Source organism: Coregonus clupeaformis, chromosome 11, assembly GCF_020615455.1.
Source record: "Coregonus clupeaformis isolate EN_2021a chromosome 11, ASM2061545v1, whole genome shotgun sequence".
NCBI lineage: Eukaryota > Metazoa > Chordata > Actinopteri > Salmoniformes > Salmonidae > Coregonus > Coregonus clupeaformis.
Window position 1 is genome coordinate 48166545 of NC_059202.1, and position 27541 is coordinate 48194085.

Genomic DNA, 27541 nt, shown 5'->3' on the forward strand with positions numbered 1-27541 from the left:
TTGAGTCATTTAGCAGATGCTCTTATCCAGAGCGACTTACAGTTAGTGAGTGCGTACATTTTTTTCCTTCTTCTTCTTCATACTGGCCCCCGTGGGAATCGAACCCACAACCCTGGCGTTGCAAGCGCCATGCTCTACCAACTGAGCTACACGGGACTACCTCTTAGAGGATTGTTTTGAGATGCAATCATCAAGGGAAATATAAATCATACATTTCAGAGAGGATGTAAACACCTTCACATTTAATGACAAGAATTAACATCCTGTGGTTTTTTCTCTACATGGTTTTGTTTGACATTGATATCATGCAATACACACCAGGTTTGATCAATCTTTCTGTAGGACATTTCATTTACAAACAGCATATTTATATTGTACAGGTATTACATCTGTCCCACAATGCCAGGAGAACCATCGGAAATAAAAAGGAAATGCATAATGTATACAGTAATCACAATAATTAGAAAATAGGCACTACTTGTGGGTTTAACACATGATTTCCGAACACGTGCCTTCCGGGTGGCTTTTAAAGTGGAAAGACCACAGTGATTCCAAGATCATATTTATTAAAATATTTTCCTTATACAATTTGGGGCAAAAATATTGTTTCCAAGTTACAGTAAGATTAAGGGCTCTATTAAATCAGATCCACTTTGTCCGAAATCCGCATAGCAGTAGTTTTGGCGGTGTCAGAGGTGGAATTACGTTAGAGTTGTCAAATCCACAAGCGACTCCTGGCATTATACCGAAAGCGGACATTGCCATTGGCTGCACGGGTCACATTAAGAGAAAAATAAAAGTGAATTAACCTTTTTGGTATTGGCAGATAGGATGACAGGCCAGGTCACAGTTCATTTTAACAAAGAGCTCATAGGTGAGAATGATGAACTTCATTTAAAGCCTGTTATGATGTGATGGGGACCATTAATCCATTAATACACTTTCCCACCCAACATACATACTAACTGATTCTGAAATCAAACACAGTGTGATTCTAAAAACAGTCCAGGGACATACAGACAGATTGAAATCACTGCCTCTCTGTCTTCCTCTGTACAAAGACAAGGTTTCCAGGTGACTTGATATAGTGATCTCATATAATTTGGAATTACTCGTATAGCCACATACAGAGAAACATATTCTATCTTGATATTGAGTGTGATATTGAATTAGATCTGTAACTACTTTTGGGATTTTCTGGACTGTAGTGCCTGTCCTTACATTTGGCTACACCCTTTACATTTAACAGTAGTGTACTTTTGGCCAATGACCTTTTTTTAAGGAAGATACATGTATGTTATTTTGGATAGGATTGGTAATGCTTTAGTTTAGGTATTTCTGTAGACATGTTTGTGCAGTGGAAACATGACCGTGAATAGAAAGCCGCACCAAGTAGATCTGTGTGACAGATCAATATTACTAAAAGCGTTACCATTCAATGCAGTAATCCACCATGCAAGTTGTTTCATCATGACACAACATTGGAGAAATGTACTATAGAGAGAAGATAGCTACTCAATGAAGATGTCCTCTGTTGGGCATGAGTAGCCCACTGTTTCCTTGTAGTACAGTTGGAAGGCTTTCCTGTAGGCAGGAACAACAAAAGGGGGGTTAGGTACAAATAGTCAGTAGTAGTTTGTGAATAGAACGATTTGTTGTTATAAGCAGTATGCTGTACATATTCATTAGCATATTTGGATAGTAAGAAGAGATGATTGGCAGAGAGGAAATGTTTGAGAGCTTACCCAACAGACTCAGCCAGAGGCATCATGGAGTCGTCCGACGTAAAGACATGGCAAGCAAACCTCTGGTGATCAGGATGTTTGGTGATAAATCCAAAATACCTGGTATCAATGGGAGAGACAAGGTACAACATGCTCCAGATACAGTAGTTGCTACTTGCTAGTCTTTCTGCCCTTGAGATACAGCTCTTTAAGATTTATGTAGTTTTATGTTTTGTTAAATAAGCTGCCCACTGGGCACAGATGTCAGTTCAACATCTAGTTTTGATTTACATTTGGTTGAGTTGTCAACAAACGTGAATTCAACATGGAATCGACAAAGAATGTCACCATGTCACTGGATCTAGGTTAAAAGTTGGGTGAAAAATATGAAATTCCCTTACATTGATGACTGTGCAAATCCAATCAGTTTTCCACATTGATTCAACGTCATCACATTATTTGTTGTTGTTGAAATGACATGGAAACAAAGTTGATTCAGCCTGTTTTTGCCCAGTGGGTGAGGTGGCCATCAATCTGATTTTGTATTTATAGGTCTGTAAGCTTGGAGTTGAATGACTTCCTTAGTATAGTATGTGTCATTTACTCACTTGTTATGCTTTGGGTGACAGCCGCAAAAGGAGATGTTCTTAAGCTGAAAAAGGTGAAAGCACTTATCCCCCTGTGAAAATATACATAGAGATGAGAGATATTCACGGTGAGTTCCTGCACTAGCATGTGATGTCATAGAATTAGAAAGAGTACTTCTAGAATGTGCTAATTCTATTTATATGGGTACAGTGGCTGTTGGGCCTGAGTGAATGCATCATAGTGCAGCCTGGGTTCCAGTCTGTTTCTGCTCATGTTTGGCATGGCAATTCAATAAAGAGTTGTCAAGAGAGCAGAAACAGACTGATACTCAGGCCACACCACACCACACCTCAGTAAGAACAGAACATAATATTAGGCTCAGACCCTATGGTCTGTGTCTGAGAGTTTACTCATACAGTAAGCCAGTCCGATGGGACACACTGGTGGTACCACGAGTGAGGAGGATTAAAAAGTCTTAAGACTGAGTGGTCATTATGCAACAGGGGTTATGTCACCGACCACAGGACCATAGTATCCCACACAAGTCCTCACGAGGGCAATGTCCACCCTGATAAATGACTGCTGCTTTCCACCCAAGACTGTTTTGAAAAGGTCTAGTCATACTTAACCTTGTTTTGAACCTTGTTTGAACCCTGTTTTGAAAAGGTGTAGTCATACTGTAGTTTCCATACCTACAGAAATACTCCAGAATTGTATTTTCCAATGTATGACTAATGTATGAATGAATAATGTATGACTACAAATGACTTATAGGATTAACTTTGGTCTGACTGGAAAATTCCATATCACAACATGTATGTAGCTAATCCAAATGAAAACTGTGTATATACATGGGCCTTGAACACTGATGCATAAACCAATAACAGTGAGGCATTGTGAACAAAGATATCAGTATTAGCACAGTTATAGAATAAGGACATTTTAGTGTATAAGAGAGGACATACTCTTTCCGAGGTCCTACATTCATCTTGCACAATGATTTTCACCCCCTTCATGTTGATTTCCAGAATACATGCAGAGGGAGGCTGCATGGTCATCCGTCGGTTGTTAGCAATCTGTTGATGAAAACAATAGCATAGCTTGATTGTTTACATGTGCACGTTTTAACTCAGCAAATCCATTCTCAGACTTTGCTTTAAGTACAATAGGCTGCCAAATCACATTCTGTCTGCATTGTTCTTCTGATTGAGGATTGTGAAATGATAGTGTAGATTACAAACCCCAACACACCACCAGGGGGGGTTGATACTGTACCTTTTGCATAGCAGCACAAAGCACGTCGTTGCCTTTGTGGTAGGGTACGTTAACAGAACCCAGGAACTTCACTCGGAACCTGTCTACCCAGTCATCTTTGTTATCTAATGGAGATAGGGCAAGGGCAAAGACACACTTATAGTTCTATTTGTCCGCATATTATTCAGTAGAGGTTCATTCAGAGCCAAATCAGGCTATTTAAAGATCCTATCCAGTTTGTGCTCTCTTGCCAAAATGCCAACTCCTATGGGCAAACATGTTCGGCATGACAATAAGGGACAAGGAGTTGGCAAGAGAGCAAAGACTTGCACACTGGCTAATTAATTTAATGCATTTCATAGAACGTCTATATTGATCCTATAACCAAACACTGATGCCCAAAGTGTATTGATGGCAGTACCTTTGCTGTGTTCAAAGCCTGTCTAATGGATTAAATAAACCATCACAAACAGTATAAACCATATTTGACACCTTTGCTGGGTTCCTGGGTGACCTTGGCAGCGTAGTAGGCAGGGAAGATGCCGCTGGCCCCAGTCCTCATGTTGTAGGCCTTACACCATAGATCATCAGCCTGAGCCTCCATCAGCAGGGGGTCATCCACCTCTAGCTCCAGCTCATCGCCATGTCGAGGGACAAACCTGTTAATCACACAGACAGCATGGTTAATTACATTTACATTTTAGTCATTTAGCAGACGCTCTTATCCAGAGCGACTTACAGTTAGTGAGTGCATACATTTTTCATACTGTTGGACTGTTGGAAAAGCATTCCTCATGAAGCTGGCTGAGAGAATTTCAAGAGTGTGCAAAGCTGTCAAGGCAAAGGGTCGCTACCTTGAAGAATCTAAAATATAGTTTGATTTGTTTAACACTTTTTTGGTTACTACATTTACATTTTAGTCATTTACCAGACACTCTTATCCAGAGCAACTTACAGTTAGTGAGTGCATAATTTTGTTTCCCCCATACATGATTCCATATGTGTTATTTCATAGTTTTGATGTCTTCACTATAATTCCACAATGTAGAAAATAACAAAAATACAGAAAAATCCCTGAATGAGTAGGTGTGTCCAAACCTTTGACTGGTACTGTATATATATATATTTTTTATGGCACACGAGACACCGGTCTTATTTGCCCCCATCTCAGTCAACTAATCCATTGCGGAGGCCGCGGGGGATGGCACAGTCCAAGAAGGGGAGTGTGGCTGCACAACGTACTTCTCTCTCCAGAATTCCCATTACATATATCACCAGTAGTACATTCACCGTTAATTCCTAATCTACATTGTTTGTTTTGTTACAGTAATGTCTTAATGCATTCAACATATTATTACTCCAGTCTTTTACTGTATTCATTGTCGGAGTGGACACGTTTGCAGAGCGCACAACCTATGCTACACTTGTGAGAAACAAGTTTTGGTTAATTTCATTCCATTTACGAGTTTTGTAAATTTAGTCATTGTCATTTGTTTGGAGCACTTCTGTCAATGTTGAGGATCTGATAGTATTTCTGATTGGCTTAATGCACCACCACTAATGAGCTGTGGAGCTTCTCAAATGAATGTTTACTTCACCTCAAACAGCAACCAAATGAAGTATGTTTTTATATCCATTGAGAATGACAATAATTCCTCAGTGCATTCAGAAAGTATTTAGACCCCTTGACTTTTTCCACTTTGTTACATTACAGCCTTATTCTAAAATGGGTTAAATAGTTTTCCCCCCCTCATCAATCTACACACAATACCCCATAATGTCAAAGCAAAAACAAATGCAAATGTATAAAAAATAAACTGAAATATCACATTTACGTAAGTATTCAGACCCTTTACTCAGTACTTTGTTGAAGCACCTTTGGCAGCGATTACAATAAAATGTATTTACAAAGTTGTTTTTACATTATCTTGCTAATGAGGTGTTAATCACACTGTCAGACCACTATGATGTTATGTTTTATATTTATCCATCTAATGAATCTCTAATGTGTTTGTCAGCACCAGAAGGAGGACCCTGGGTAAGACCGCTTTAAGCATTTATAAATATTTATACCACAGCATTGTTGAGTACTCGTTTCTGATTGGCTAGAAGTGCATTCTAGGGCTTAATGCACGCCCGAGAAGCCTGTGTTTGGAGGATATTTTGGCACGGTATTGTTAGGCCCGAGCAGTGTTGCCAACTTAGCGACTTTGTCGCTATATTTAGCGAGTATTCATACCCTTCTAGTGACACATGTCGACTAGTGACAAATCTAGCAACCTTTTCTGGTGTTATTGGAGACTTTTGGAGACTCTGACGTGAAAGCACGTATCGTTCTTACTCTTCTCAACGAGCAGCGGGTGCTGCCGTGGGCCCCACCTCCGTCCCAAAGCACTCACAGGCGGCCCAGTCCTCGCGCAGCAGTCCCTCCCAGCTGCAGTCAGAGCAGGAGATGTTCACCCCTCCGCGTCTAGACTGCAAATGAATCGCGCATGCAGGAAGCCGCCGCTGGCTGATCCCGCCCTGGCTTACATTCAGGGCGGGTTGTAAATGTAAAATGTTCTTTGTCTAAAATAAATCACTGCATTTGACTCACACAGCCTCAGTCACTTACTCACCTCGTCCACTGTGTGTGTGCCTCTATGTGACATAAGCTAAACATCTAGCTAGCTAGCTCATCATGTCTCAGTCTAAACTGTACACTCAAAAATACAGAAAGGAGTGGGAATCCAACCCTGAATTCAAAGGCTGGTTGAAGCCGTTTATTGGAGATGATACACGGGCATACTGCCTGTATTGTAAGGCTGATTTCTACGCCAAACTTAGTGATGTAAAAAAGCACATGACAACTCAAAAGGCAAAGCCTTATAACAGTTCTACCCAAAACAAGCTGCCATTTATGGTTTAAAAAATTGACTCTGCAAAAAAGGCTGAGGCCACCATGGCATTAGTTATCGCTGAACACTGTTCCATGCTGGCATGTGATCACATTGGAGAAGCATGTAGAGCTGCTTTCTCAGACTCCACTGCTGCTACCCACTTCAAAATGCACAGAAATGATTAATGGTGTTCTAACACCATACTTTCTGAAAAAGTTGGTCGCAGATGTGGGTGACCAGCGTTTCAGCCTCCTCCTCGATGAGTCCACGGATGTAAGTGTTTCTAAGTACCTGGGGGTTGTGATAAGGTACTTTAGTGACACCAAGCAGACAATTGTATCAACATTTCTGGGGCTTGTTGAGTTGGAGGGAGGAGATGCCAAATCTATAGCCCGTGATGTTGTGGCTTTCCTCGAGAAGTGTTGTCTTAAAAAAGAGAAACTCCTGGGGATATGGACTGACAATGCTTATGTTATGACGGGGATTAACAATGGGGTCCATAAGGTGCTGAAGGAGGAGTATAGCCTCAAAGATCTGATTCTTATTCGCTGTGTGTGCCACTCTCTGCAGCTTGCTGTAAGTCATGGTTCCAATGACACCATCCCCCGTAGTGTGGAGTACTTGGTACGAGAGACTAATAACTGGTTTTCAGTGTCTCCAAAGCGCAGGGAGGCCTACAAGGCCATATATGAGACCATCAACAGTGGGGAGAAACCTTTACAGATAACCAAGGTGTGTGCCACACATTGGCTCTCCATTGAACCCGCGGTTTCACGCATTTTGGACCAGTGGGAGGAGCTTAGGCTGCATTCCGCAGTCACCAAGTACAGTGAACACTGATCTACCAACTGAGCTACATCCCTGCCGGCCATTCCCTCCCCTACCCTGGACGACGCTGGGCAAATTGTGCGCCGCCCGATGGGTCTCCCGGTCGTGGCCGGCTACGACAGAGCCTTGATTCGAACCAGGATCTCTAGTGGCACAGCTAGCACTGCGATGCAGTGCCTTAGACCACTGCGCCACTCGGGAGACTCCATGTACAGTGATCCTCAAAACATATTGTATCTGACTTTTTTGAAGTCAGTGCTGGGTGAGGTACAGTTGGCCATCAAGGCTTTTGAGGGAGAGCAAGTAGATCCTCTTAAGCTACTTGACAGCTTGGTTAGCCTGATCAAGTCTGTGAGCAGCAGGGTGCTGAATCCACTGGCAAATGTTGATGTACTCAAAGGGCCAATAGATGGATACATCAGTCCCAAACCGTACCTTGGTTACCTTTTTCAGTCAAAGGCAGCTGAGCTCCACCTTGCGCCTGAGGATGAAAACAATGTCCGAAAGTGGTGTGTAGCCTATGAGTTGAGGGTGAGACTGCCGGACAACACCGAAGCATTGCAGTACATGTCAGTTTTCAATGTGGAGGAAACTCTAAAGCACAATAAGAGCCCTGGAGAAATAGAAAAAATAGCCAAGCTCCTTGGCTACTCCCCTGCAGAGATAGACAAGATTGTCCAGCAATGGCGTGCCATCCATCTTAGTAAATGGAATGAGACAAAAACGCTTCTGGAGTGAGATTTGGAAGTTCAGGGATGCAGCTGATATCAACCCGTTTCAAGAACTTGCCATGGCAGCTGTGTCTGTGTTGTCCTTGCCACACTCGAATGCTGAAGTCGAGAGAGTATTCAGCCAGATGAGTGTGGTAAAAAGCTAACTTAGAAATTGGATGTCCTTGCAGACCCTTAACTCCATCCTGTACATTCGATATGGACTGAAGCTGTCTGGTGAGGCTTGCTATGAGCACCAGCTGCCTGATAATGTTTTGCAGCTTTTTGGCACATCAGCTGCTTACTCATTTAAGTCAGCTCCCTCAGTTGCTGAACCTGCCATAGAGAGCCTTGACCAAAATGACGATGACCCACTCTTTCTGTGAGTCAGCACAGCCTGTGTGTGTGTAGAAGGGGGTCTGGAAAAAACAAACAATTAACCTGAATTAGGGCCAGACTAGTTACCATCATTTTCTCACATTGCCATTGACAGTTTTTTTCTATTCTCTCTTTTTGGTCCATTTAGATTGTTAATGTAGATTGTATATAAAAAAAATTGTTGAAATGTTATGGTTAAAAATGTTCATGTTTTACTGTGACTTGTTGTAGGCTCCTAAGTGGACCATAAGGTTAAAACCAAACTTAAGAAAAACAAAAATATAAATAAATAAAAAAAACGAAGTAACTCCACCAGAGTAGAGTGTCTCTTTTGGGTCACTTTTGCCGGTCCCAAGCCCGGATAAAGGAGGAGGGTTGGAATTGTGACATAAAAAAAAACAAGAATCGACAGAAGAAAGTTCATTTGTAGTTCTAAACATATTTAGGGTGTTTTTTACTCACTTTTTGTCTCTCCCACGAAGTTATTCCTCTCTCCTACAGCGTCCATCACAATTACATGCACATGGTCAATTATGCAAATTAGGCGATGATGTCATTTAGCGACTTCTAGCGACTTTTAGGACAGCCAATAGCTACTTTCCTTACTGAGGAGTTGGCAACACTGGGCCCGAGACGAAGTCATTATAATCCTTTTATACCACAGCATTGTTGAATACTCTTTATGATTGGCTAGAAGGGCATTCTAGAATGGGCATTAAAACCAGATAATGAGACAGTTGGAAAAGATATTGGGACACCTTGCAATCATGACACAATAAGTGCCTATACATGCAGACCGTCCTTGCTACAAAGTTACGAAATGCTAAACCAACAACCACACAAACCGAAATTGGATACATTGTAAAAACGTAGCTAGCTAGCATTGATTTGTTTTTGCAGAGACTTCTTTTTTTGGATAATCTCATGACCTAATGTGGTGAGTGATAAACATTAATTTCTCTGGTCCCGGCTACTGTTGCAGTCATGATGCAAGTGGCGCTATGCTGTCAAATCCTCCCAAGTTTCTAGTTTGACCAGCTATTTTCAGCAACTGTTATTTGTATAATTCGGTTGTCATATTGGCAGGTTTGCTAGCTTCTAGCTTAGTGTTTGATATGCAATCCGATCTCCATGTAATGAACAGTGTCGAGTGTCCTGACGAGAAGGCAAACTTTTCTAGCTATGCCAGGCAAAATCGGGCATTATCAGCTCATGGATGTATCCGAATGTCAATAGAAAACAGCTACTTTGCTGTTATTCTGGCTGCAGAGGTCGTGACTGTGTTAGCCGTAGCTAGCTGGCTAGCTAGCAAGCAAGGGATAAGAATGTTGGTCTGGGCTCTGGCTGGGCCACTCAAGGACATTCAGGGACTTGTCCCGAAGCCACTCCTGCGTTGTCTTGGCTGTGAGCTTAGGGTCGTCGTCCTGTTGTTAGGTGAACCTTCGCCCCAGTCTGAGGTCCTTAGAGGTCTGGAGCAGGTTTTCATCAAGGATCTCTCTGTACTTTGCTCCGTTCATCTTTCTCTCGATCCTGACTAGTCTCCCAGTACCTGCCGCTGAAAAACATCCCCACAGCATGATGCTGCCACCACCATGCTTCACTGTAGGGATGGTGCCAGGTTTCCCCCAGTTGTGACGCTTGGCATTCAGGTCAAAGAGTTCAATCTTGGTTTCATCAGACCAGAAAATCTTATTTCTCATGGTCTGAGAGTCCTTTAGTTGCCTTTTGGCAAACTCCAAGCGGGCTGTCATGTGCCTTTTACTGAGGAATGGCTTCCGTCTGGCCACTACCATAAAGGCCTGATTGGTGGAGTGCTGCAGAGATGGTTGTCCTTCTGGAAGGTTCTCCCATCTCCACAGAAGAACTCTGGAGCTCTTTCAGAGTGACCATCGGGTTCTTGGTCACCTCCCTGACCAAGGCCCTTCTCCCCCGACTGCTCAGTTTGGCCAGGCGGCTAGCTCTAGGAAGAGTCTTGATGGTTCCAAACTTCTTCCATTTAAGAATGTTGGAGGCCACTGTGTTCTTGGGGAACTTCAATGCTGCAGATATTTTTTGGTACCTTTCCCCAGATCTGTGCCTCGACACAATCATGTCTCGGAGCTCTATGGAGAATTCCTCCGACCTCATGGCTTGGTTTTTGCTCTGACATGCACTGTCAACTGTGGGACCTTATATAGACAGTTGTGTGCCTTTCCAAATCATGTCCAATCAATTGAATGTACCACAGGCGGACTCCAATCAAGTTGTAGGAACATCTCAAGGATGATCAATGGAAACAGGATGCACCTGAGCTCCATTTCGAGTTTCATAGCAAAGGGTCTGAATATTTATGTAAATAAGGAATTTTATTATTTTATAAATTTGCAAAAATGTCTAAAAACCTGTTTTCGCTTTGTCATTATGGGGTATTGTGTGTAGATTGATGAGGAAAAACATGTATTTAATCAATTTTAGAATGAGGCTGTAACGTAACAAAATGTGGAAAAAGTCAAGGGGTCTGAATACTTTCCGAATGCACTGTAGTATTGTTTTCTTTGGCAACTGTGGTATAAGCAGGATAAACAGCTTAAACAAACGCAAGGACGTAAACTTTGCTGTTATTCTGGCTGCAGAGGTAGTGACTGTGTAGACGTAGCTAGTTGGCTAGCTAGCAGCAAGCAAGGGATAAGAACTTTGCCACTGACCCAGTTGTTTGTTCTTTATGTTCCGTTGCCATGCTCAGTGGCAACGTTCTTATCTCTTGCTTGCTGCTAGCTAGCCAACTAGCTACGTCTACATAGTCACGACCTCTGCAGCCAGAACAACAACAAAGGTTATTCAGTTGCGTTTGTTTAAGCTTTTGATCCCACTTATACCACAGTTGCCAAAGAAAACAATACTATAAGCACACATTTACCGGTAGGAATAAAATGTTTTAGTTTATATTTTCATTTATATAAGCAAATTCATACTTTCTCATCTTTTGGTAGCTAGCTAGAAAAGCAACCCAGTCGTTCGTTCTTTATGTTCAGTTGCCATGCTCGCTGGCAACATTCTTATCCCTTGCTTGCTAGCTAGCCAGCTAGCTACGGCTAACACAGTCACGACCTCTGCAGCCAGAATAACAGCAAAGTAGCTGTTTTCTATTGACATTCATTTGGTACATCAATAACAAAGAGCTGATAATGCCCGATTCTGCCTGGCAAAGCAAGAAAAATGTGCCTTCTTGTCAGGACACTCGACACTGTTCATTACGAGGAGATCTCATGGCATATCAAACACTAGGCTAGAAGCTAGCTAAATAGTTTGTTGCTAGCAAACCTGCCAATATGACAACCAAATTAAAAAATATCAGTTGCTGAAAACAGCTGGTCAAACTAGAAACGTGGGAGTTTTTGACAGCATAGCGCCACTTGCGTCATGACTATAAAGGACCAGGATTCATGTTCATCACTCAACACGTTAGGTCATCAGATGCTCCAAAAAGATATGTCTCTGCAAAAACAAATCAATGCTAGCTAGCTAGCTACGTTTTTTCCTCGTTGGACCAGCGTTTACATTGTATCCAATTTCATGTTTGTGTGGTTGTTGGTTTAGAGTTCTATAACTTTGTAGCAAGTACGGTCTGCATGTGTAGGCGCCTATTGCGTTATGATTGCAAATTGTCCAGATATCTTTTCCAACTGTTCCGTTATCAGGTTTCAATGTCCATTCTTGAATGCTCTTCTAACCAATCAGAAACTCGTATTCATCAACGCTGTGGTATAAATATATACTGTACCAGTCAAAGGTTTGGACACACCTACTCATTCCAGGGTTTTTCTTTACTATTTTCTCCATTGTAGAATAATAGAAGACATCAAAACGATGAAATAACACATATGGAATCATGTAGTAACCAAGAAAGTGTTAAACAAATGAAAATATATGTTGTATTTGAGATTTTTCAAAGTAGCCACCCTTTGCCTTGATGTCACCTGGAATGCATTTCAATTAACAGGTATGCCTTGTTAAAAGTTAATTTGTGGAATTTCTTTCCTTCTTAATGCGTTTGAGCCAATCAGTTGTGTTGTGACAAGGTAGGGGTGGTATATAGAAGATAGCCCTATTTGGTAAAAGACCAAGTCCATACAGTGGCTTGCAAAAGTATTCACCCCCCCTTGGCATTTTTCCTATTTTGTTGCCTTACAACCTGGAATTAAAATTGATTTTTGGGGGGTTTGTATCATTTGATTTACACAACATGCCTACCACTTTGAAGATGCAAAATATTTTTTTATTGTGTAACAAGCAAGAAATAAGACCAAAAAAACAGAAAGCTTGAGTGTGCATAACTATTCCTTCAATTCTGACCAGTTTCCCAGTCCCTGCCGATGAAAAACATCCCCACAGCATGATGCTGCCACCACCATGCTTCACTGTGGGAATGGTGTTCTCGGGGTGATGAGAGGTGTTGGGTTTGCGCCAGACATAGCGTTTTCCTTGATGACAAAAAGCTCAATTTTAGTCTCATCTGACCAGAGTACCTTCTTCCATATTTTTGGGGAGTCTCCCACATGCCTTTTGGCGAACACCAAACGTGTTTGCTAAGTTTTTTCTTTAAGCAATGGCTTTTTCTGGCCACTCATCCGTAAAGCCCAGCTCTGTGGAGTGTACTGCTAAAAAGTGGTCCTATGGGCAGATACTCCAATCTCCGCTGTGGAGCTTTGCAGCTCCTTCAGGGTTATCTTTGGTCTCTTTGTTGTCTCTCTGATTAACTCCCTCCTTGCCTGGTCCATATGTTTTGGTGGGCGGCCCTCTCTTGGCAGGTATGTTGTGGTGCCATATTCTTTCCATTTTATAATAATGGATTTAATGGTGCTCCGTGGGATGTTCAAAGTTTGGGATATTTTTTTATAACCCAACCCTGATCTGTACTTCTCCACAACTTTGTCCCTGACCAGTTTGGAGAGCTCCTTGGTCTTCATGGTGCCGCTTGCTTGGTGGTGCCCCTTGCTTAGTGGTGTTGCAGACTCTGGGGCCTTTCAGAACAGGTGTATATATACTGATATCATGTGACATATTATGTGACACTTAGATTGCACACAGGTCGATTTCATTTAACTAATTTTGTGACTTCTGAAGGTAATTGGTTGCACCAGATCTTATTTAGGGGCTTCATAGCAAAGGGGGTGAATACATATGCACGCACCACTTTACTTTATTTATTTTTTAAATTTCTTGAAACAAGTTATTCTTTTCATTTCACTTCACCAATTTGGACTATTTTGTGTATGTCCATTACATGAAATACAAATAAAAATCCATTTAAATTACAGGTTGTAATGCAACAAAATAGGAAAAACACCAAGGGGAGTGAATACTTTTGCAAGGCACTGTATTATGGCAAGAACAGCTCAAATAAGCAAAGAGAAATGACAGTCCATCATTACTTTAAGACATGAAGGTCAATCAATCCGGAAAATATCAAGAACTTTGAAAGCTTCTTCAAACGCAGTCACAAAAACCATCAAGCGCTATGATGAAACTGGCTCTCATGAGGACAGCCACAGGAAAGGAAGACCCAGAGTTACCTCTGCTGCAGAGGATAAGTTCATTAGAGTTAACTGCACCTCAGATTGCAGCCCAAATAAATGCTTCACAGAGTTCAAGTAACAGACATCTTAACATCAACTGTTCAGAGGAGACAGCATGAATCAGGCCTTCATGGTCGAATTGCTGCAAAGAAACCACTACTAAAGGACACCAATAATAAGAAGAGACTTGTTTGGGCCAAGAAACACGAGCAATGGACATAAGACCGGAGGAAATCTGTCCTTTGGTCTGATGAGTCCAAATTTGAGATTTTTGGTTCCAATCCGCGTGTCTTTGTGAGACACACAGTAGGTGAACGGATGATCTACGCATGTGTGGTTCCCACCGTGAAGCATGGAGGAGGAGGTGTGATGGTGTTGGGGTGCTTTGCTGGTGACACTGTCTGTGATTTATTTAGAATTAAAAGGCACACTTAACCAGCATGGCTACCACAGCATTCTGCAGCGATACGCCATCTCATCTGGTTTGCGCTTAGTGGGACTATCATTTGTTTTTCAACAGGACAATGACCCAAAACACACCTCCAGGCTGTGTAAGTGCTATTTGATCGAGGAGAGTGATGGAGTGCTGCATCAGATGACCTGGTCTCCACAGTCACCCGACCTCAACCCAATTGAGATGGTTTGGGATGAGTTGGACCGCAGAGTGAAGGAAAAGCAGCCAACAAGTGCTCAGCATATGTGGGAACTCCTTCAAGACTGTTGGAAAAGCATTCCTCATGAAGCTGGTTGAGAGAATGCCAAGAGTGTGCAAAGCTGTCATCAAGGCAAAGGGTGAATACTTTGAATAATCTAAAATCTAAAATATAGTTTGATTTGTTTAACACATTTTTGGTTACTACATGATTCCATATGTGTTATTTCATAGTTTTGATGTCTTCACTATTATTCTACAATGTAGAAAATAGTAAAAATAAAGAAAAATCCTTGATTGAGTAGGTGTGTCCAAACTTTTGACTGGTACTGTATATATTTTTGTCATTTAGCAGATGCTCTTATCCAAAATGACTTGCAGGAGCAATTACGGTTAAGTGCCTTGCTCAAGGGCACAGACAGATTTTTCACCTAGTCAGATTGGGGATTCAAACCAGCAAACTTTTGGTTACTGGCCCAACGCTCTTAACCACTAGGCTACCTGCCGTTGCTCTATGCCCTCTCTGGCAAATAATGCAACTTCGTGGAAAGTTAGTTCCACTCCGCTAACGTGTCATGGAACACACCTTCCACATCATACATTCTTTTCCATAGAACGCTCCTCGTTGATTATCCCTTACGTATAACCCATTTATAATGGCTTATTCATTAGTTTTTATATGAACCAAGTTTTTATAAAGAGTAAAACCATACAATGTCTCACCTGAACACAGCTCTGTGGCTCTGCTCCTTCTCTACTCCATCTAACGCACAGGAGAACAGGCCAAAGGACTCCGCACCTGGAGGACACGAGGCAGTAGGGGAGCTTTAGGTCATTGTGATAAAAATGAGATAAAGTGTCAAAACAAGAGTACTATACAGGAGTAACTCTGCTGACTTTGGTGTCTTTAAATCATGTTAAATAGGGCGTTCTAACTTTTGTAATTCCTTTGAAGTAAGAAAGTAAGTTCAGCTCTTTGTCTTCAGAAATATAAACATGGTTTCAATGAAATTTGCAATACAATTGAGTAATAGCATAATCCTGAGCAAGGTCTGCCTCGAAAAAAAAGGGTAATTCGTCCAAAGAGACTTCATGGTGTAATCAAGGTATAAAATATACATTTAAAAAAGGATGGCAGCAGCCGGTAACAAAAAACTCACCAGAGGAGTGTAAATGTCTGTTCACAAACACATTGCGGAACTTGCGTGTTCGAGGTCCCCCGCTAACCCCTGCCTCTGACGACGAAGAAGCCCTCGACAGACGTGATGACTCTTTCCTTTCTCTCTTCAGCTCGCTGTGATCCACCTCATATTCCTCCTCCTCGTTGGCTGACTCATACACCGTCTCTGTGTCGCTTTCATCACTGTAGCTCCGGTAGCACTGCTTCAAGCTCACCAGATCTAACTTGGCGTGCTCGTCCACCACTAGGGTGTATTTAACAGAGTCATAGGAGAGGCCTGCGTGTGCAGTCCGCAGGGCCCCCAACCCCCCCAACCCCACCGACTCACCCTTAGAGCTAGACTTAGAGCCCCTGTGCCATAACCCCCTGTCCTGGTCCCCTCCCTCACTGTCAGATGGCCTAAAGCATGAGGAGATGGAGAATGAACGTGGAGGAGGTGCAGGGGGGTGCAGGTAGACCTCGTCCTCCTCGCTGATGGAGGGGTTTGTTCGGTCAGGTAGGGCGGTGTTTGGGTACGCTGGGGGTCCCTCCGCGTCGGAGCTGATTGACATGCGATTGCCCTCGCTGCTCTGAGACAGGAACGGACGGTCAGAGTCTGGACGGTCAGTGTCTGGGTTTTTCTGGTGTACCGGGGTCAGGTAGATCTCCTCCGTGGCTTCTGGCTGGCACTCCTCCTCACGGCAGCACCCCCGCCCTTGCCCCTGTCCTCCTCGCCCCCTGCTCCCATCCCTATCCCTGTCCCCATCCACAGCTTTGTCTCTCATACTGCCTGCTTTCGGCTTTGCTGCTGTAGTCTGGTTGTGTGGAGCAGCGGAGGACTTCTTATCCCGCTGCTTTGCATCACGCTGCCTGCCCCGTGATACTGTAGCTCCGTGTGAGATGAACGTGGAGTAGTCCTTGCTGTATGCCTTGACTGCCTTCTCTGGACCTGTCCCTCTTTGTTGGGGTTGTTTGGCCACAGAGGCATCGCTGTGCTGCTGGACTTTACACTCATCGTTCACCTGCTTATTAGTGGGTGTCAGATCGCCTTTAACACAGACAAACAAACAAAACAACAACACAAGCAAAAACAAAAGATTATTCATTAGGCTACAAACTGCAGAGTGAAGGATTATAAGGGATATAGCTACAGTAACAGTAGCCATTGTTGGGTTTCCTGGCCAACATGTTCTTATTGTATGTATCATACTGAAGTATGAGAACACCGAAGACGTTGGGCTTTTAGTGTTTTCTATTTCTTGAACATTTTAAGGATTATGACTGAGTGTTCATGTAACGGTCTAGGCCCAATCACCTTATGAAGGGATTAGCGGATTGGAGTTGAATAAAATACTGTACTGTAGCATTGACATTGGTAGCAATATGTGCAATTACTTTGTGCCCATTGACACAAATTAAATAAAAATGTCTAGAAACAATCCATTGAAAGGTATAATTTCCTAAATGCTTCCACTTTTGCGAACAGAAACTTTGCTACTTTGTTTAAAGTTAATGTTGGTATTACTCACAAGAAAGTACTGTATACATGTACAGTTGAAGTCGGAAGTTTACATACACTTAGGTTGGAGTCATTAAAACTCGTTTTTCAACCAATCCACAAATTTCTTCTGCAAGTCGGTTAGGACATCTACAGTGAGGGAAAAAAGTATTTGATCCCCTGCTGATTTTGTGCATTTGCCCACTGACAAAGAAATGATCAGTCTATAATTTTAATGGTAGGTTTATTTGAACAGTGAGAGACAGAATAACAACAACAAAATCCAGAAAAACGCATGTCAAAAATGTTATAAATTGATTTGCATTTTAATGAGGGAAATAAGTATTTGACCCCCTCTCAATCAGAAAGATTTCTGGCTCCCAGGTGTCTTTTATACAGGTAACGAGCTGAGATTAGGAGCACACTCTTAAAGGGAGTGCTCCTAATCTCAGCTTGTTACCTGTATAAAAGACACCTGTCCACAGAAGCAATCAATCAATCAGATTCCAAACTCTCCACCGTGGCCAAAACCAAAGAGCTCTCCAAGGATGTCAGGGACAAGATTGTCGACCTACACAAGGCTGGAATGGGCTACAAGACCATCGCCAAGCAGCTTGGTGAGAAGGTGACAACAGTTGGTGCGATTATTCGCAAATGGAAGAAACAAAAAATAACTGTCAATCTCCCTCGGCCTGGGCCTCCATGCAAGATCTCACCTTGTGGAGTTGCAATGATCATGAGAACGGTGAGGAATCAGCCCAGAACTACATGGGAGGATCTTGTCAATGATCTCAAAGCAGCTGGGACCATAGTCACCAAGAAAACAATTGGTAACACACTACGCCGTGAAGGACTGAAATCCTGCAGCGCCCGCAAGGTCCCCCTGCTCAAGAAAGCACATATACATGCCCGTCTGAAGTTTGCCAATGAACATCTGAATGATTCAGAGGAGAACTGGGTGAAAGTGTTGTGGTCAGATGAGACCAAAATCGAGCACTTTGGCATCAACTCAACTCGCCGTGTTTGGAGGAGGAGGAATGCTGCCTATGACCCCAAGAACACCATCCCCACCGTCAAACATGGAGGTGGAAACATTATGCTTTGGGGGTGTTTTTCTGCTAAGGGGACAGGACAACTTCACCGCATCAAAGGGACGATGGATGGGGCCACCCAATCTTGGGTGAGAACCCCCTTCCCTCAGCCAGGGCATTGAAAATGGGTCGTGGATGGGTATTCCAGCATGACAATGACCCAAAACACACGGCCAAGGCAACAAAGGAGTGGCTCAAGAAGAAGCACATTAAGGTCCTGGAGTGGCCTAGCCAGTCTCCAGACCTTAATCTCATAGAAAATCTGTGGAGGGAGCTGAAGGTTTGAGTTGCCAAACGTCAGCCTTGAAACCTTAATGACTTGGAGAAGATCTGCAAAGAGGAGTGGGACAAAATCCCTCCTGAGATGTGTGCAAACCTGGTGGCCAGCTACAAGAAACGTCTGACCTCTGTGATTGCCAACAAGGGTTTTGCCACCAAGTACTAAGTCATGTTTTGCAGAGGGGTCAAATACTTATTTCCCTCATTAAAATGCTAATCAATTTATAACATTTTTGACATGCGTTTTTCTGGATTTTGTTGTTGTTATTCTGTCTCTCACTATTCAAATAAACCTACCATTAAAATTATAGACTGATCATTTCTTTGTCAGTGGGAAAACGTACAAAATAATCAGGGTATCAAATGCTTTTTTCCCTCACTGTACTTTGTGCATGACACGTAATTTTTCCAACAATTGTTTACAGACAGATTATTTCACTTATAATTCACTGTATCACAATTCCAGTGGGTCAGAAGTTTACATGCGCTAAGTTGACTGTGCCTTTAAACAGCTTGGAAAATTCCAGAAAATGATGTCATGGCTTTAGAAGCTTCTGATAGGCTAATTGACATAATTTGAGTCAATTGGAGGTGTACCTGTGGATGTATTTCAAGGCCTACCTTCAAACTCAGTGCCTCTTTGCTTGACATCATGGGAAAATCAAAAGAAATCAGCCAAGACCTCAGAAAAAAAATGGTAGACCTCCACAAGTCTGGTTCGTCCTTGGGAGCAATTTCCAAACGCCTGAAGGTACCACGTTCATCTGTACAAACAATAGTATGCAAGTATAAACACCATGGGACCACGCAGCCGTCATACCGCTCAGGAAGGAGACGCGTTCTGTCTCCTAGAGATGAACGTACTTTGGTGAGAAAAGTGGAAATCAATCCCAGAACAACCGGAAAGGACCTTGTGAAGATGCTGGAGGAAACAGGTACACAGGTATCTATATCCACAGTAAAACGAGTCCTATATCGACATAACCTGAAAGGCCGCTCAGCAAGGAAGAAGCCACTGCTCCAAAACCGCCATAAAAAAGACAGACTATGGTTTGCAACTGCACATGGGGACAAAGATCGTACTTTTTGGAGAAATGTCCTCTGGTCTGATGAAACCAAAATAGAACTGTTTGGCCATTATGACCAACGTTATGTTTGGAGGAAAAAGGGGGCACTTGCAAGCCGAAGAACACTATCCCAACCGTGAAGCACGGGGGTGGCAGCATCTTGGTGTGGGGGTGCTTTGCTGCAGGACAGACTGGTGCACTTCACAAAATAGATGGCATCATGAGGAAGGAAGATTATGTGGATATATTGAAGCAAGATATCAGTCAAGAAGTTAAAGCTTGGTCGCAAATGGGTCTTCCAAATGGACAATGACCCCAAGCATACTTCCAAAGTTGTGGCAAAATGGCTTAAGGACAGTATTGGAGTGGCCATCACAAAGCCCTGACCTCAACTCTATAGAAAATGTGTGGGCAGAACTGAAAAAGTGTGTGCGAGCAAGGAGGACTACACATCTGACTCAGTTACACCAGCTCTGTCAGGAGGAATGGGCCAAAATTCACCCAACTTATTTTGGGAAGCTTGTGGACAGCTACCCGAAACGTTTGACCCAAGTTAAACAAGTTAAAGGCAATGCTACCAAATACTAATTGAGTGTATGTAAACTTCTGACCCACTGGGAATGTGATGAAAGATATAAAAGCTGAAATAAATAATTCTCTCTACTATTATTCTGACATTTCACATTCTTAAAATAAAGTGGTGATCCTAACTGACCTAAGACAGGGCATTTTTACTAGGATTAAATGTCAGGAATTGTGAAAAAACTGAGTTTAAATGTATTTTGCTAAGGTGTATGTAAACTTCCGACTTCAACTGTATATGGTTTAAACAAGTCAATATCCCATTCTCACCTGTTATGTGGGGGGAGGAGGAGTTTGAGTTTGACAGATTCTCCTTCCATGTGTCCTTCTTTCCAAATGAGTTGTTGTTAATTGTATCCTTGTCCTACAATGATATTACAGACAGAGAGAGAGGGAATGATGGAATGATAGAGAGACAGAGAGAGGAGAGAAAGATAGTTGGATTGAACTTTTATTTGATAAACATTACACACACTCTCACACACACACACACACACACACACACACACACACACACACACACACACACACAGGAGTGGCTGTTAAAAAGCATGAGTGGTTGTTCTGCCTAAGGAGACGGCTGTTCTCTATTCTCTGTTATTACTACACAGCCCAGCCCAGTCAGTCCACAGCTCTTTTCTAGCCAAACAGTTCTATGATCAATGACTTGTCTTAGCTGTCAATCACATCTACCCAGTCCTAGCCTCTGTTCCAGGCTTCCTGCAGCCGAGTGATGAACAAGGCTTTAGAGTACGGTAACACGAGACCACAGCCATCTAAATATATGGCTCCGGCTTGGGGCGAGACTCACCAAGCCCTGATGACATCATCTCACACACCATCACAATCTGATCCGGCTGCGTGGAAGAGGAATCAGGAGATGAAGACTGTTACACTACACAGCAGCACACCGTCATAGAGACCATTCACAGTGACGATGCTGACTCACAGTCGTGATGCAGCTTCTGCCGGGCACTGGGACTGGCTCTGTTACCATGGTTACCGTGGCCCAGAAGTGGAGGAGAAACTGTGTGTAGGTGTGTGTATGTTTCTTTGGTGTGTCGGGTTTGTGTTGATAGAACGGTTTGATGTTGAAATGCTCCAAGTTCTATTCATGAAATGAAAAAAATACATTTTGGAATTCATGGAACTGACTGATTATCAAGACCGTGTTATCCTTTTGGTAGCTGTTATCCCTTTGGTAGAAGTCTTCAGGTCTCAGGCAAGGTAAATCATTACGTAGCTTTACAAACTTTGGTACACTACACCCTCCCCCCTTGGCCTCCTGTCCTCAGTAACCAACCCCAGCAACCGATAACCATCCACTGTGTAATCTGACACCACCATAACCAAGTTAGCCCACTGAGCTACAGTCATATTGCTCTGAGAGATTCAGGTCCCCTCAGGTCTCAGGCAACATGGCACCGGTGTAGTTTAGAGTAGTATCATCATGTCTAATAGCCCTATTGTCAGATCAGTGAAGTGGCTATGGCTTATCAAATGTTCAGCCCAAATAAACAACTGTGATGACTGTAATGATAATTGAACTGTCTTGTGCTGTATAAGCTGCATTGGCCACATACGTACGTACGTGTGTGTGTGGCCAATGCAGCTTACGTATGTACTCAAACACACACGCATGCACGCAAACGCACACACACACGGCTCAACAACAGCGTGATGTAACCAGTTGGGACACGTAGTGACGGCAACAGCCATGGTGACATATGGTTGGCAGATGTTGTTCACAATCAAAACAAATCAGGTTTTTAGTCTAAACAAAGGGGCTAAAGTTTCTAAGTAATCGTTCACCTTGATCACATTATAAACCTGAGAGGGTGTAGTATACTGTAGAGCAGGGCTCTACAACCCTGTTCCTGGAGAGCTAGCCTCCTGTTGGTTTTCACTCCACCCCAGTTGTTACTAACCTGATTCAGCTTATCAACCAGCTAATTATTACTAGAATCAGGGGTGCTAGACTAGGGTTGGAGCGAAAACCTACAGAAACAGGGTTGGAGAGCCCTGCTATAGTCACTTGATCTGGAGGGGGATGTAATCTCAAGGACTGTGAAAATAGGCAGTGAACACCACCATTCAGATAGCCTGGTCCCAGATCGGATTGTGCTGCCTTGCTACAGCACAAACATATCTGGGACCAGGCTATCTGAATCAAGCTTTCACTACCTGTTTCCCTAGTCCTTGAGATCAGCTCCTTCGGGATCAAGTGTCTCTGTCATTGTACCAGGCTACCACTCAGACAGAGTAGGAGTGAGACATAAAACATGGTTAGCCTAATCCTCCCCAACACAGCGTGACATCACGAGCAGCAGCAGGGCTCTGAGGTCAGGCCGTGTCGTGGTGCCATACACAGAGACGTTAGTCACGTGACCAGGTCTGACAGGGCCAGAATTAGGAATTACACCGCCTGGAGAGGAAAACATCCTGGGCCTCCCTCTATCCTCTCCAGGCCACACCCGGGTTCAAAATAATACTTTGAAAATCTTACAAATACTTTTAGCATTTGCTTTAGTCTGCCTAGAGTGCCAGATGGACGGGGTCTGAGTCTGAAGTGGATGTGATGTTAGGTTATTTGATGGGAAGGAACCCTGAGACAGGGTAAGGATGAACCAGTCGTGTAGCAGGTTGTTATCAAAACCTACATCTGCCATGCACCTTATCCTGCTTTTCCTGATCTTCTTTGAATTTAATCACTCAGAAGTCTGTCATAAAGACATTGTGATCATCATTCATGGATGTCCTCGTGAAACAGATTTTCTGAAACATTTTCTTTTTAGCATGTTAATGTTTTGGTCATAACTGATTATTACTGGTTTCAAACAGTTATACCTGATTTTAATTAGTTATAACTGATTATAACTGAAAAGTGGTGGGGTTGTTTTGGGTGGGTTCATATATCATACATACAGTACATACACACTGGACATACATAACAATAATCCTACTAATGGCTTAGGTTAAAATATTAAACCATCAAACATTCAAACTTCAATCTGCACTCTACTACTAGAGACTGTACAGCACTCGGCCGTGCTGAGCATTGTGGGCAATTACTAAGATCATTCCAAGTCTCCTCCAGAGAAATGACAGCCCTCTCCTCGTCGTACACTTCTTCAATGAAGATAGGTCTGAAGCTCACTGGACTACATCAAAGCATCCAAGCAATATTAAACCATTTTAGTCACGATAAATACTAGCCTACAAAATATAATTCTGGCAAGAGGTCTATTTTGAGGGAAAGATCAAAGATGTTTTTATAAAGATCAACATGAGATGCAATGGATGAAAGATGAGTGAACAGATCCTCACCCCTTCAGTCATTCTACATAGGATTGTCATTGTAAACTGCCCTATCCTTGGACTGACACTGACGGACTCTGACCTATCCTTTCCATTGCTATCCCTGGTGAGCAGAGCACACCCTTCCTTCCCTGTCTGATGCCATTCAGCTGATGGGGAAGCTGAACAGACTCACAGAAGGACGTGCTATTTACAGACAGCAAAGACCAAGGACAGCAGGCAAACGGAGCACATGCTACAAACAGTCGTAAACATGGGCTCTGTCGAGGGAGAAAGAGCACATTCATTATCACATGAATGAAAATGTCCTCTACTGTTACAATGCTTCGATTGAGAATCACAACAGTCCCAGCATTCAGATTTTCTGGTATACAGTGGCTACAAATGTGAAATGAAAATATTTTCATTTAACGACATTAACAAAGACACACTGTAGACATATTGCTTACATTACATTAAAGGATCTCTGTATTAATATTGGTGCCTGGGTAAGGTATGCTGCCTCGATACAGACACCATTCTATACAGATTCAATTCTATCTGATCTCCCATTAATTATTTAAACCAAACAGATGATCTGTAATCACAGAGGAGAAAATAAGCAGGATCTGTACTGTAAATTGGTGCTGGGTGTAAGCGACCAGCTTCTATACAGCTCTTACACAGATCCCTTCCTATCGAATCGTATATTTCAAACAAACATAATGATCTATGATACAGTATGTGATCTGCCTGTCATCACAGGGGAGATTAAGCAGCAGCCCCTCTAACGCCTCTATACAGATTCCATTCTATTCTGTATCTAATCCAACATTATATGAACCAAACAGATGATCTGATGATGTCGTGTCACCACAGAGGGTAGAAATAAACAGTCCCCACCTGAGTCCTGGGAGGATGAGGAGGCTGAGGCTGCACCTGTGGAAACAGCGCTAGGGTGGTGGGTCTCTTGGGCCTGTACGTATCCATAGTGACCGGATGTTCCGCAGATTCTAATTCTATCACATTGGGCTGTTTCTGTCTTACAGGAGTTAGAACGACGGCCCCTCTCTCTTCCTGGTTGAGCCTGTGGTCGTCGTGGGAACCATGGATCAGGCCCCAGTGCTCCTCTTCCTCCTGGATCTCCTCCTCAGCATCGATCAGGTCCAAGTGGAGCATCTCCGCCTGCACTTCCCTGAACCCCCGCCCGTCTGCTTTCCCCGCTTGGCTACTGGCTGGCCACGTCACATGGTCCTGGGAAGAGCCAGGCAGCAGCGTTGCAGCAGAGAGAGCGAGCGAGAGAGAGAATAATTCAGTGAGGTGGAGGGGGAGAGAGAGAGAGAGAGAGAGAGAGAGAGAGAGAGAGAGAGAGAGAGAGAGAGAGAGAGAGAAAGAAGGATTCAGTGAGGAGGAGAGCAGAGGGAGGGAGGCAGAGAAAGCGAGAACAAGAGCGAGTGGAGAGAGAAAAGGATTCAGTGAGGAGAAAAGGAATGGAGGGGGAGAGGAAGAGAGCAGAGACGGAGCCAGTCAATCACGGCCTGGCAATGACATCAGCAGCCTGAGCCTGTGGCTCTTTCTCTGCTCATGCTCACTGTAATGCCATTCTAATACAATCATACTGTAGTAGGATAAACCTCCCTGAAAACAAACACAGGCAAAGCCAGGCTACTGTTCTGTGAAGTATACAACAGCAATGTGTAACACCCTTACCGTCTTTACACGTCAAATCTAAAGATAATGTTAATACTGAATCATTTCTTTAACCACAAAATATTAAAACCTACTGTACATAAATGGCATCTTACAAATACTACAACCTTCCCCTAAGCTAATGTATGGTGTGACGTCTCCATTTGACTGATACTACAAATGCAGTTCACCCTACTAGCTAGTGTAGTAGAATATCTGCAGGGCTAAAGGCTGAGGCCAGTGACATGATGGCCAGGCTTTAATGATGTGTGGCATGTTAGGTCTACTTGGCTCTGGACCACATGTGTACCAGGACAATCCCCGCCTGCAGTCATTAATCTGATTAGTGACTTTGGACTACTAACTCTGGATTCTACTTCTGCTTTTGCTGTGGCTACTATCTCATAGTCACAGCCCCAAAATAACAGCAAGCATACAATGGAAGCAACATTTATCTCAATATCTCAACATTCTACTATTAATATTCATATTATGAAAACTAGACTGCAGCATAGTGAAGTCAGTATTGTGGGAGAAGGGAGGAGTTAGTTGAGGGAAACTAGTGTAGAGGAGCTTACTTGGTCATCCAGGTTGTTGTAGTTGAGGCTGGCACCACACTGTGTGTACCAGACCTGGGTTCATATACTATTCGAAATAATTTCAACTACTTGATTTGTGCTTGATTGAGTTTGCCTGGCTTAATGGACCAATAGAAAAGTCGCAAAACTGCAATCCGAGCCCATTTGACACTTTCAAACTGTATTTGAACCCAGGTCTGGTGTGAGTACATGTAGATTAGTTTACCTGAGAGTCAAGGTCGTCGTAGTTAAGGCTGGCTCCAGCCTCATCAGTGATCTCTGTGACCTGAGAAAGGTCCTCGTCCTCAAACTCCTCCAGGCTGATGTCATGGATCAGCCTGAAGACACACAACACACATTGCGTCACACCACACTACAGAAAACAAACCATGTCATCACTCAACATCAATGAGAGCTGAGGACACTGTTTTACATACATCAATGAGAGAGTATACACAGGCGTGTTGCTCTCTGCAGACAAACGACTTAGTCACACTTTCACCTTAGTGAGGTACTGCTTGATACTCCGGATGTCAGGTGGCAGGTGTACAACCATCTGTGCTGATATTATAAAGCTCTAAACCCTATAATAAAAGGCTTGCATTGGGGTTTGCATGAAGGCCCGAGAGAGACAGGAAAAAGTGTGGTCTCTATGTCTTACATTAGCATACTGTACGTCACTGCCAAGAAGTCTAGACCTTTATGGCAAATTAAAGCTTGTCCGGTAAACAAAAGGCCACTGGTTTATGTGCTGTTTCTTTGATAATCTCTCACAGATTTCACACCGTAACACATAATCTAAATAAGGCATCTAAATAAGGCTGTATCACATTCTGGCTTCTGCTGGTACCCTGTTAGTATCAATTTCAGAGGGATCTTCTATAAGAATATGCACACTGCCCAGCGTATGTTTACCCCAGGTAAAGGCCTATAACCCAGCCTGGGTCATATTCATTAGGCACCAAACAGAAGAAAACGGACTGAAACAGGGATTGAACCAACTGAAGTAGTCCAATAATAAAACACTTGTTTTAGTTATCCATTGAAAAACATTTTGTTAATTTTTGCCCTAATGAATACGACCCTGGTTTAACTCTAAAGTATATAAATACTACTGTACCATTTCTCCCACTGGTCCTCCATCCACTTCTCTCCATTCTCTCCATCCTCCTCCTCCCTCCAATTCTCCCCCTCCTCGTTGGACTCCATTTGCAGACTGAAGTAGAGCAACATCGGCTGGGCAGGGCAGGCAGAGGGACCAGGAACTGATCGATTCAACAGGCAATTACAGCACTTCCCCCTTTCAACAGAGCATCATTCACAATCCTGACTCTTCACTCTCCATGCGCTCTGGCCCAGACATCAGCAACAACACCTCCACCACACCACTGATAGAGAGGGACCCTGAAGATCAAGCCTGCTTCTTTTCCTTTTCCCCACACACAGCATAGAGCTCTCGTCTCCTCTCTGTGTATTTGTGTTTCCCCTCTGGTCCAAAATAATGACTGGAGGAGAATGGGAGGATGGGGGTGGTGCAGGCTGTTGGTGGACAGTAAAGAGACTGGAGATTGGGGGACTCAATCACCCGCTTAAGCCCCAGCCCATCAGCCCTGGCTGGGTAGGTTCTTCTCCTGTAAGGCCCTGCCTCCTGTATGATGGACGGCTTGAATTGATGCAGCTCTACTCAGGTTGCCTGGCTCCTCCGCAGGCCAGGCAGCCATATACAGGGAGGG

The 27541-nt window shown here is 43.2% G+C and overlaps 1 protein-coding gene across 1 annotated transcript; it reads right to left on the minus strand.

The window, feature by feature from the left end:
* Nucleotides 1-220: 220 nt before the first annotated feature.
* Nucleotides 221-27331, minus strand: mapk8ip1a (mitogen-activated protein kinase 8 interacting protein 1a). The gene is made up of 12 exons (XM_041890746.2): nt 26929-27331; nt 26035-26146; nt 24445-24795; nt 20515-20608; nt 15729-16775; nt 15292-15367; nt 4059-4225; nt 3588-3691; nt 3278-3388; nt 2333-2403; nt 1746-1844; nt 221-1584 (listed from the first exon to the last, which is right to left on the minus strand). The coding sequence occupies exons 1-12, from the start codon at nt 27039-27041 to the stop codon at nt 1512-1514; spliced, it is 2418 nt and encodes an 805-aa protein (XP_041746680.1). The 5' UTR covers nt 27042-27331; the 3' UTR covers nt 221-1511.
* Nucleotides 27332-27541: the final 210 nt, after the last annotated feature.

What these genes read in the sequence shown, in the direction of transcription:
- mapk8ip1a (XM_041890746.2), bottom strand. Translation starts at nt 27,041, where the DNA reads ATGTTGCTCTACTTCAGTCTGCAAATGGAGTCCAACGAGGAGGGGGAG. An exon ending in GAGGACCAGTGGGAGAAATG is followed by an intron (nt 26,147 to 26,928) that starts GTACAGTAGTAT and finishes GTGTGTCTTCAG; the next exon opens with GCTGATCCATGACATCAGCC. An exon ending in TTTGTGCTGCTATGCAAAAG is followed by an intron (nt 3,389 to 3,587) that starts GTACAGTATCAA and finishes TTTCATCAACAG; the next exon opens with ATTGCTAACAACCGACGGAT.